Here is an 11,405-nt window from a genome sequence, read left to right as displayed (position 1 = left end):
GGCCTGGATCTGGAACGCGTTGAATCCACATGTTCTAGATGTGGCCCGGATCTGGAACGTGTTGAATCCACATGTTCTAGATGTGGCCCGGATCTGGAACGTGTTGAATCCACATGTTCTAGATGTGGCCCGGATCTGGAACGTGTTGAATCCACATGTTCTAGATGTGGCCCGGATCTGGAACGTGTTGAATCCACATGTTCTAGATGTGGCCCGGATCTGGAACGTGTTGAATCCACATGTTCTAGATGTGGCCCGGATCTGGAACGTGTTGAATCCACATGTTCTAGATGTGGCCCGGATCTGGAACGCGTTGAATCCACATGTTCCAGATGTGGCCCGGATCTGGAATGCGTTGAATCCACATGTTCCAGATGTGGCCCGAATCTGGAACGCGTTGAATCCACATGTTCCAGATGTGGCCCGAATCTGGAACGCGTTTAATCCACATGTTCCAGATGTGGCCCGAATCTGGAACGCGTTTAATCCACATGTTCCAGATGTGGCCCGAATCTGGAACGCGTTGAATCCACATGTTCCAGATGTGGCCCGGATCTGGAACGTGTTGAATCCACATGTTCTAGATGTGGCCCGGATCTGGAACGCGTTTAATCCACATGTTCCAGATGTGGCCCGAATATGGAACGCGCTGAATCCACATGTTCCAGATGTGGCCCGAATCTGGAACGCGTTGAATCCACATGTTCCAGATGTGGCCCGAATCTGGAACGCGTTGAATCCACATGTTCCAGATGTGGCCCGAATCTGGAACGCGTTGAATCCACATGTTCCAGATGTGGCCCGAATCTGGAACGCGTTTAATCCACATGTTCCAGATGTGGCCCGAATCTGGAACGCGTTGAATCCACATGTTCCAGATGTGGCCCGAATCTGGAACGCGTTGAATCCACATGTTCCAGATGTGGCCCGAATCTGGAACGCGTTGAATCCACATGTTCCAGATGTGGTCCGGATCTGGAACGCGTTGAATCCACATGTTCCAGATGTGGCCCGGATCTGGAATGCGTTGAATCCACATGTTCCAGATGTGGCCCGGATCTGGAACGTGTTGAATCCACATGTTCCAGATGTGGTTCGGATCTGGAATGTGTTTAATCCACATGTTCCAGATGTGGCCCGGATCTGGAACGCGTTGAATCCACATGTTCTAGATGTGGCCCGGATCTGGAACGTGTTGAATCCACATGTTCCAGATATGGCCCAGATCCACATGTTCCAGATGTGGTTCAGATCTGGAAAGCGTTTAATCCACATGTTCCAGATGTGGTTCGGATCTGGAGCGCGTTGAATCCACATGTTCCAGATGTGGCCCAGATCCACATGTTCCAGATGTGGTTCAGATCTGGAACGTGTTGAATCCACATGTTCCAGATGTGGTTCGGATCTGGAACGCGTTGAATCCACATGTTCCAGATGTGGCCCGGATCTGGAGCGCGTTGAATCCACATGTTCCAGATGTGGCCCGGATCTGGAACGCGTTGAATCCACATGTTCCAGATGTGGCCCAGATCCACATGTTCCAGATGTGGTTCAGATCTGGAAAGCGTTTAATCCACATGTTCCAGATGTGGCCCGGATCTGGAAAGCGTTTAATCCACATGTTCCAGATGTGGCCCGGATCTGGTACGCGTTTAATCCACATGTTCCAGATGTGGCCCAGATCCACATGTTCCAGATGTGGCCCAGATCCACATGTTCCAGATGTGGCCCAGATCCACATGTTCCAGATGTGGCCCAGATCCACATGTTCCAGATGTGGTTCGGATCTGGAAAGCGTTTAATCCACATGTTCCAGATGTGGCCAGGATCTGGAACACGTTGAATCCACATGTTCCAGATGTGGCCTGGATCTGGAACGCGTTTAATCCACATGTTCCAGATGTGGCCTGGATCTGGAACGCGTTTAATCCACATGTTCCAGATGTGGCCCGGATCTGGAAAGCGTTTAATCCACATGGTCCAGATGTGGCCCGGATCTGGAACGCGTTTAATCCACATGTTCCAGATGTGGCCCGGATCTGGAACGTGTTTAATCCACATGTTCCAGATGTGGCCCAGATCTGGAAAGCGTTTAATCCACATGTTCCAGATGTGGCCCGGATCTGGAAAGCGTTTAATCCACATGGTCCAGATGTGGCCCGGATCTGGAACGCGTTTAATCCACATGTTCCAGATGTGGCCCGGATCTGGAAAGCGTTTAATCCACATGTTCCAGATGTGGCCCGGATCTGGAACGTGTTTAATCCACATGTTCCAGATGTGGCCCGGATCTGGAACGCGTTGAATCCACATGTTCCAGATGTGGCCCGGATCTGGAACGTGTTGAATCCACATGTTCCAGACGTGGCCCGGATCTGGGTCGACACTATGCTGCTGTCTGGGTCGCTATGTCTGTATGAAGGGCTTATGGGAGCAGGAATGGAGGTCCTTCCACACAAACACCTTCACGTTTCACCTTAACGACCCCTGACGTCATTAACGCCCTTTGACCTTTCATTGAGTGCTGCTGTTTTGTGCAGGTGGTTTGGTGTCGTCGACCTTTTTCTTTCTGGTTTTCCCTCTTATAGAGAGTGTTTCTTTAAAAAAAAGAAAAACAGACGGTAACATTGTGTCTGCCCACATCTGGGCCGTGTGTAATCCACATGTGGGCCGGGTCTGAGCCGACACGGTTGCTGTCTGGGAATAATGATCTTCTGTTGAGGTGAGAATGAAGGAGTTCATGTTCTGTGTCTTACGAATGAAGCCATACTGGGGTTTGGGTTCTGAGTAAAGGAGCAATAAGCGAAACAACAAAGCAATATTAATATTACCATCTCTGATCTAAAGGACAGAGCTGATGGCCAGTCCATGTGAAGACAAAAGCTAGATGATTATTGTATGTTTATTTCTGGCTAGAGGTGTTTATTTTACTTATGCCCTCGATAGTCGTTTCCGCTGCATAAGTAACGTAATTACCAATGTGATGCATTCGTGTAATTATTCTTCTGTAACTTCCGGACCTTGCTGATTTTTGACTGTTGAAAGTGTAATAAATTCATTTGTACAAAGATTATGATGCATGTGATTTGATTTCAGGCATTGTGTGATCATGCAGTGCCGTGTCTGACCTGTAGGTGGCGATATCGGGCAACAGAAACACGCTTCACTAACACTAATGCTCTCATCAGGAAGCCTATAGGTGGGTAGTGGACCTAACAAACAACCTTTTGCAAACCAACATCCAGATTAGGTAAATATCTAGTGTTTTTAATAACTTTTTAGCTGTTGAAGTTTAACAGTTTCTCATCCACATGTACAGCATTTCTACAACTATAATGTTCTTTGAAACTGTTTCAGATGCAGTATAACTCGACTACCCAGCTGTGATTTAGTGTGTTTTACCTCACTGATTCTGTTTACATTTACACTTACACAGACGATTTCATCCAAAGCATCTTACAAATGAGGAACACGACACGTGATTCAGCGTACACACACCAGAGCTGCAGGTAACGCGGTTTCAGACGCCGCTCACAAAATACAGGCAGAGACTGAGGAAAACCCGACTGAAATAATCTTTACCACAGTTTGATTTAGATAATTTGAGATTTACAGACGGAAGTTTTAAAAATCAACATTATAGAAGTACATTTGCACCCCATAAGAAAGAAAATTATGCCTTTAAATTCATGCCAAATCATGCCAAAAATGTTAAAATTATGACAAAAATGTAATTGAGTTTTTTTTGTCATAATATGTACTTGTCAAAATTATGATTTTGTGTCAATTTTAACTTTTTGTTATCATTTTGATTTTTTATTTAGATTTATCATTATTTAGACTTTTTTTGTCATAATTTCATCTCCTCTTAATTTTAACTTCTTGATATAAATATTTTCTGACTTGTCAAATTTGTACTTTTTTTTGACAACTATTACAATATTTTTATGACTATTATTATATAATAAATTTGACTTCGATTTCGATGACATATAATTTGGACTTTTTACCTCAATTTAGATTTTTTTATGTCAATATTGACTTTTGGTCACAACTGACTGTCATAACTTTGACGCCATGATTTCGATTAATGTTGAAATATTGACTTTATGTTATAATTTTGACTTTTTAATGACACAATTATTTAAAAAAAACTAAAATTAAAAAATGATTAGTTTAAACAATGTAATAATTTAATGAAATAATACAAATGATTATGACATTTATAAAATATATCATTGGTGCATGTTGTTGATTCAGTGCGTCATCTGAAACCTTCGCAGGAGTTGGCACCATATATGTCATAGTTTTGACATTTTATGACACAATTATTAAAAAAAATTAAATAATAATTTAATAATTTAATGAAAAAATAATACAAATGATTATTGCATTTAGAAAATATAGCATTGGTGCGTCATCTGAAACCTTCGCAGGAGTTGGCACTATATATGTCATAGTTTTGACATGTTATGTTATAATTGACTTTTTAATGTCACATGATTTACCAAAGGATGATTTTCCGCCTAACGTGTCAGAAACATGTTTTCTGTCCGTCCGAGTCCCCTAACGTCCCCCACCTGAAGACGGACTCCTCTGTCCCGTCACTCTCTCCGGGACGGCTCCTCCTCAATCCGCTGTTTTCCATGTGAATAGCCGAGGACGGCGGGACTCGAGTGCGCAGTGAAAGGACAGGGCAGTAAAGATATTGTTGTGGAAAGTCTCTCTATTGGCGTTCCTCTGGGCTGCTGCATGGCCAGGCGCACACAAAGAGGGTGAAACGGTCCAGAAAACACTTTTGTGGCCTTTTCTTTTCCACCGGGGCGCGATTAAACTGCCCGAGAGGGAACGGGGGAAGAAGAAACCCACCGGGACCGGCTCGGCTTATACAGGGGCTTGTTCTTGGGTTCGCACTAAAGAGAAACAGATTTGTTTTTCTGCGCTTTAAATTGAAGAAGTGGTTTGCAGATGTTGAGCTTCCAACAGAGGAATGTGTGTGTGTGTGTTTCTCTCTCTCTCTCCTGACAGGGTTTTGTAATCTCACACACAGAGAGAGAGAACGTGAGACCACACAGCTCGCAAGCTTCATGAAATTTATAAACATTTTATTTGTCCCGTACAGGAGGTGAGCTTTGCCAAAAACTGCGTTTCTATGGATGAAATCCCGCGTTTACAGCCAATAGAACAAGAGAATGAATAATAAAGAGAGAGAGGAGGGTTTCGGAGGAGGGGTCGTGTGTGTGTGTGTGTGAATGCACAGCCGAGCGTGAAAGAGTCGGAGGGACAAAGACATGCAGCATGAAGCCGTAACAGCAGAACTCACTCTGAACTACAGCAGGAAGGAGCCCTCGGATCAAAGCTTCGTTGAGGAGTAAACGAGTCTTTTCTCTCTGAAATGAAGTTTTGCCATTCTGACACACAGAAACGCATCGGATCGCGGGACTGAACTGAACTGAAAGCTTCATTGTGGAGTTTAAATGACTTTTCTAAGAGGCGTTCTCGCAGAAACTGACTCTCGAACTCACAGAAACTCGACGGGAACGGAGGATTCAGAGAGGAGTGCATCGGATCGCGCCGACTGATGGAAAAGCTTCATTATTGAATAAATGAGTGACTTTTCTTGCTGAAACTCTCATGAAGACGGAGAGGAATGCCCTCGGGTCGCAGGGATTGGACTGATTAGCTGAGTTTTCTCGCTGAAGTGTTAGCCGCGCGATGCCCTGTGTCCCCCCGGCGCTGCGCTTGAGAACCGCTCCGATGCGCGCGTACGTCTGAGCTCAGTCATGAAGATCCTCGCGGCGCTCGTCGTCTGGGCCGTGATGGCGACTCTGGACGCTCAGCTGGTTTGCTGGCAGGCGCTAGTCAGGTGTCACGAGGAGCGCGAGTGTGAGCTAGCGTATAACCAGTACCTGAGCGCGTGCGACGGGAACATCCGCGGGGAACGCCGCCAGTGTCCTAGCCACTGTATTAGCGCGCTAATCCGCCTCAACCAAACCGGATCCGGGCCGGATCTGGAGAGATGCTCCTGCGAGACGGATGACGAGTGTCTGAGCGCTAAACGAGCCATCGACCCCTGTCTCCCGCGCACTCACCCTAGCATGGGCTGCACCGAAGCGCGCCGGCGGTGCGAGGACGACCCCGCGTGTCACGCGGCTCTGATGGCGTATCTCTCACACTGCGGACAACTGTTCAACGGGAGGAAGTGCTCGCCGCAGTGCCGCTCCACCATCGAGCAGCTTCTGCTAATGCCGGACGGCGAGATGCTAAACACCTGCGTGTGCGACGGCCTCGAGCGGCCATTTTGTGAGGTGGTGAAACAGAACATGGCGAAACTGTGTTTGATCGGAGATCCCGGCGGCGAACACGACGACGCGTACGAGGACGAGGATTACGAGGCGAGACCGGGAGGCGAGGCGAGCGACGCGGTGGCGTCCGGCTCCAGCGTTTCGGCTCTGTCTCCACACGCGCTGTTGCTGCTCGTTCTCGCGGCGTCTCTGTGAACACACGACTCCACATCTGGAGAGTGTGTAACTCTATGCACACAAGCCTCGCCCGCGCGGTTAGCGGTTGCAGGAAGGAATGGCATCCAAACAACTAAAGATCACACCTGACATTTGTCGAAAAATTTTCATCATAATTGTGTAGTTTTGAGTTTTTATTTTCGCTCTCGCTGAGTTTGAGACTCTTTAAATGGCCGGATGATGGAATGAAACCATTCAAGGCTGGAATACACCTGAGACCTGGAGATTGTAACTTTAGACATTCTGCTGCCTTTAAAGGTGCAATATATATATATATGTAGCATTTTCACTCTTCTAAAGCATAAAAATACCATAACATGTTTGCATATATTGAGGAAACACGTTGAGAGTCGCGCTCGTTCCTGTTGCTTAAACCGGACCCGTGTGAGCGTCGAGTCTGAGGAGGCGGGAGAAAGCGATCTGCAATATTTTGAACTCGACTGCTAGGAAAGTAAAATGACTTAAGAAAGTGTATCTTGTTTTCTCAAATGAAAAATTCAAAATAAAGGGATTAAATTATTTGCCAGTGGGGTAATATTTTTTTTTAATCTTGTTTTCCATTTGAATCAAGTTTTTTTTCTTGTTTTCCATTATAATTTTTTATCCCATTAGAATTAAGATTTATTTCTTGTTTTCCATTATAATTTTTTATCCCATTAGAATTAAGATTTATTTCTTGTTTTCCATTTGAATCAAGTTTTTTTTCTTATTTTCCATTATAATTTTTTATCCCATTAGAATTAAGATTTATTTCTTGTTTTCCATTTGAATCAAGTTTTTTTTTTCTTGTTTTCCATTATAATTTTTTATCCCATTAGAATTAAGATTTATTTCTTGTTTTCCATTTGAATCAAGTTTTTTTTCTTGTTTTCCATGATAATTTTTATCCCATTAGAATTAAGATTTATTTCTTGTTTGCCATTTTGAATCAAGTTTTTTTTCCTTGTTTTCCATTCGAATTTAGATTTTTTTTCTTGATTTCATTAGAATTCAGATGATTTTTCTCCCCCCATTGGCAGATAGTTTGGCTTGTTTGCAGTGTGAAAGCAGACACTCTAGTTAGTTGACATGTAGGAACATCGATATAAAACGTAACCAAAAAAGGTTCAATATTAAACTTTAGGTTCTAGACTAAATTTTAAAGAAGCCTTCATTCCAAAAAATGTGAAAGGTCTTGAATGATTGCATTTTGATTTCATTTTTTTTTCTTCTGCTGGTAAAGCATGTTTACGAGCTGCTTAATTCATAAAATGTAATTACAAAATTAGTTAAAACTAAATGAACGAAATGGTCCCGAACCCTTCAAGCTTCGGAACCGTTTCCTCGGACTTGCAAGTCGTTCCGCACACGGAAACATGTTTGATAATCATCTCAATAATGTGTGTGATCGAATCAGAATCCGAGTCTGTCCATCTGCTCGTATTTGATCGACTCATCGGGCCTGAATCTGAGCAATCGTGGACTCCGCCTGACTCGAGACGTTCGGGACGTGTGTGTTCAGTGACTCGAGACGTGTGTTGAGCTCTTGCTGCCAGCAGATTCTCATTGTACTCGCGTCTTACTCCTCCTCGTCTCCTAAAGCAGCGGTTCTGGGATCAAGTGCTTCGTTTAGGAGAAGAGGCCCTTCAGGAGCTGTTAACAGCCTCACACACACTTCAGCTGTACTGGACTCTGATGTTGAACAGCCTCACACACACTTCAGCTGTACTGGACTCTGATGTTGAACAGCCTCACACACACTTCAGCTGTACTGGACTCTGATGTTGAACAGCCTCACACACACTTCAGCTGTACTGGACTCTGATGTTGAAGCTCAGAGATGACCAGCACATCTCTACACGTCTCTGTTCCTCATGAGTGCTGGAAATCAACACCCAGTGCCTGAAAAACGTCAAGCTTCAAACTGAGTTTTAATATTTGATTTCAGTGGTTTTCAATTTCAAACGTTCTTTCTTTGCATAATAATGAATTATTAGTAACGTCTAATGAGTTTATGTAAACTCTGAGATCAGAAACGTACTCTATGCAAATCATCTTCTACACAGCAAAAAATGCTTTTCTTACTTAGTATTATGTCTTGTTTCCGGCTCAAATATCTAAAAATTCTTAAATCAAGAATCAATTAGATAAGAGAAATGACATGAGATATTCTCTCTCGTTTCCTGATAAAAAAATATTCAGTGAGTTTTTGCTTAAAACAAGAAAAATTATCTGCCAATGGGGTCAGAAAAATGATCTTGTTTTGCATTAGAATTCAGATTCTTTCCCCCCCCCTTGTTTTTGATTAGAATTAAGTTTTTGTCCTTTGTTTTTCATTAGAATTACGACTTTTTTCTTTTTTTCATTAGAATTAAGATTTTTTCCCCATTATATTTAGTTTTTTTTCTTGTTTTAAATTAGAATTACGATTCTTTCCCCCTTGTTCTCAATTAGAATTAAGTTTTTTTCTTGTTTTCTATTTGAATTACAATTTTTTTCTTGTTTTCATTTAGAATTGTTTTTTTTTCTTATTTTCCATTAGAATTAAGAATTTTTTCTTGTTTTGCATTATAATTAGTTTTTTCCTTTGTTTTTCATTAGAATTACGACTTTTTTCATTTTTTTTCATTAGAATTAAGTTTTGTTCCATTACAATTAGGTTTTTTTTCTCGTTTTCAATTAGAATTACAATTCTTTCCCCCTTATTTTCCATTAGAATTAAGTTTTTTTTTCGTTTTCCATTAGAATTACGATTTGTTTTCTGACCCTATTGGCAGATAATTTTGCTTGCGTTAATTATATTGTTTTTAATCAGGAAACAAGACAGAATTTCTTGTCATTTTACTCACTTAATAAATACTTCTTGATGAATGTTTTAGATATTTGGACTGGAAACAAGACTCAAATACTGAGTAAGAAAAGCATTTTTCATGTCGTCTCCGATGATTGTATTGTACGGGAATCGCGCACAGAAAGTTAGAGATGATCAGAGCGTCTGATGTCGGGAGGAAACTCCATATGTGTGTGTGTTGTTGTGTAGAGTGTGTTTCTGCTTCAGTGTTTCTTGACTTCTCAAAGGTTATTGAAGTTTCACAAACTTTGTACAGAAAAAGAATTTATTTATGCATTATGGAATTTTTAATAAAATTCATGCTGAACGGCACTTTCTCTGTCACGTGAGTCTGGAAAACGGGGAATATTTACTTCCAGAGAACAGCGATGTGTGTGTCACACTTTAGTTTAGGGTCTGATTCTCACGATTAACACAATATACCCGTCGCCTCAATAAACACCTGATCACAGCTTATTCATGGATGCAGAATAAAGCATTAATATGTGCTTTATTAGCCAATGTCGTAGTAATAATATGCATAATAATAAGCGACTTAATATCGCGATTGGACCCTACAGTGATGCTAGCGATGTGTTGTTATGTAAATCTGCACGTTGTTGATTACTGAGATCGGTATAAAATCATATTCCAAGATCGGTATAAAATCATATTCCAGGTCATGTTATTACAGCGAGACACTTTTTAATGTTTCTTCCATAACACTCGTCCTCTTTCACACTCGTGGACAGCACACATCCACACACACATTTAACTGTGTTTTATCGCTCTTAGCGCCTGTAGATTTCAGTCTCAGTGTTTAAAGCGGAGAGTTTGAGTCACAGATCTCCACTTCTGCTGCTTTACACACTTTTATATTCTTCATAAATCATTCATCTGCTTTTTACAAGATTTCATTCCTACAAACGTGTTTTCCGTCAGTATTTTCTCTTTTATATCCAGAATCCCCTCTGGAAAACAAAATCAAACATGAGTTCTGAATCCGACTTTATCCAATGTTGTGATTTCTGTTCTGGAAATGCATGCAAATTAGTGCATATTTAATTAGATAAAGCCTCATTTGCATATTTAAACATTTCAGGAAACTTGCGATATACATTAGTGTGCAGTGACTGATGAACTCGGCTGTTCACCTGTGGCCTCTCACTGCTGACTCGTGGTGTGTGTGTGTGTGTGTGTGTAAAGCGCGGACGCTTCGGGGGTTCTGTGAAAACATGGAGCAGAAACTCCACTAACTCGAGCTACGAGACTAAAGCTGCTCTTCCTCCTGAACCACCGGGAACCAGATCAAAATAAACAAAAGCGGAGAGAGAGTGTGTGTGTGTGTGTGTGAGAGACTGAGCTGGGGTCGTTTTCTCATTTATCTGCTTTTAGGACTGACCCAGATTTCAACCCCCACTTCACACACACACACACACACTCTCTCTCTCACACACACTGATTGTAGAGCCAGCATTGTGTCCTGTGGGTACAATGTCCTATTCATGACGGCCACGTAAATGTAAGGAGACTCTCTCTCTCTCTCTCTCTGTGTGTGTGTGTGATCCTGAAGGATCTCTCCTTTACACACACACACACACACAATCCTCCCTCAGTTCATCTGATGTTGAGTTGGCACGACTTCTCTGAGCTAAAATCACAGACAGAGATCGAGGACATGAACAACAGCGTCATTGTGTGTGTGTGTGTGTGTGTCAGTAATGAAACCGAGCGAAACTCCAGATCTTATCAGTGGATTCTCTCATCGACTGACCTTCTCATCGCACATTTTCGGGATCAGAACCGCTAATCAGTGGCGTTCGTTAAATCAGCCCTCACTAGTTGAAATATAAACTAAAGCAGTGTGTGTGTGTGTGTGTGTGTGTGTGTGTGTTGTTGTTCTGTGAGTGAATCTGATGGTTTTGCGGGATGATTTATCCCAGAGAGGAAAGAGGAATGCAGGGGGAGGAATTACATTACTGGAGGAATGTGGAGAGGAAATGACAACTTATGGCCAACAAAAATTCATAAAGCAAGAAAATGTTCATCCAGAGAGAGAGAGAGAGAGCGAGAGA

The 11,405-nt window shown here is 42.5% G+C and overlaps 1 protein-coding gene across 1 annotated transcript; it reads left to right on the top strand.

The window, feature by feature from the left end:
* Positions 1–5,361: 5,361 nt before the first annotated feature.
* LOC120481958 (growth arrest-specific protein 1) lies at positions 5,362–6,596 on the top strand. Its single transcript, XM_039675866.2, has one exon. It carries the CDS (start codon positions 5,784–5,786, stop codon positions 6,498–6,500), a length of 717 nt encoding a protein of 238 aa, XP_039531800.2. The 5' UTR covers positions 5,362–5,783; the 3' UTR covers positions 6,501–6,596.
* Positions 6,597–11,405: the final 4,809 nt, after the last annotated feature.

This window comes from Pimephales promelas, chromosome 10, assembly GCF_988280905.1.
Source record: "Pimephales promelas chromosome 10, fPimPro1.hap1.1, whole genome shotgun sequence".
Lineage (NCBI taxonomy): Eukaryota > Metazoa > Chordata > Actinopteri > Cypriniformes > Leuciscidae > Pimephales > Pimephales promelas.
The sequence above is the reverse complement of the archived record's forward strand: the minus strand, read 5'-3'. Positions and strand labels throughout refer to the sequence as shown.

Excerpts from the sequence above, each read along its gene's own strand:
- LOC120481958 (XM_039675866.2), top strand. The coding sequence starts at position 5,784 with ATGAAGATCCTCGCGGCGCTCGTCGTCTGGGCCGTGATGGCGACTCTG.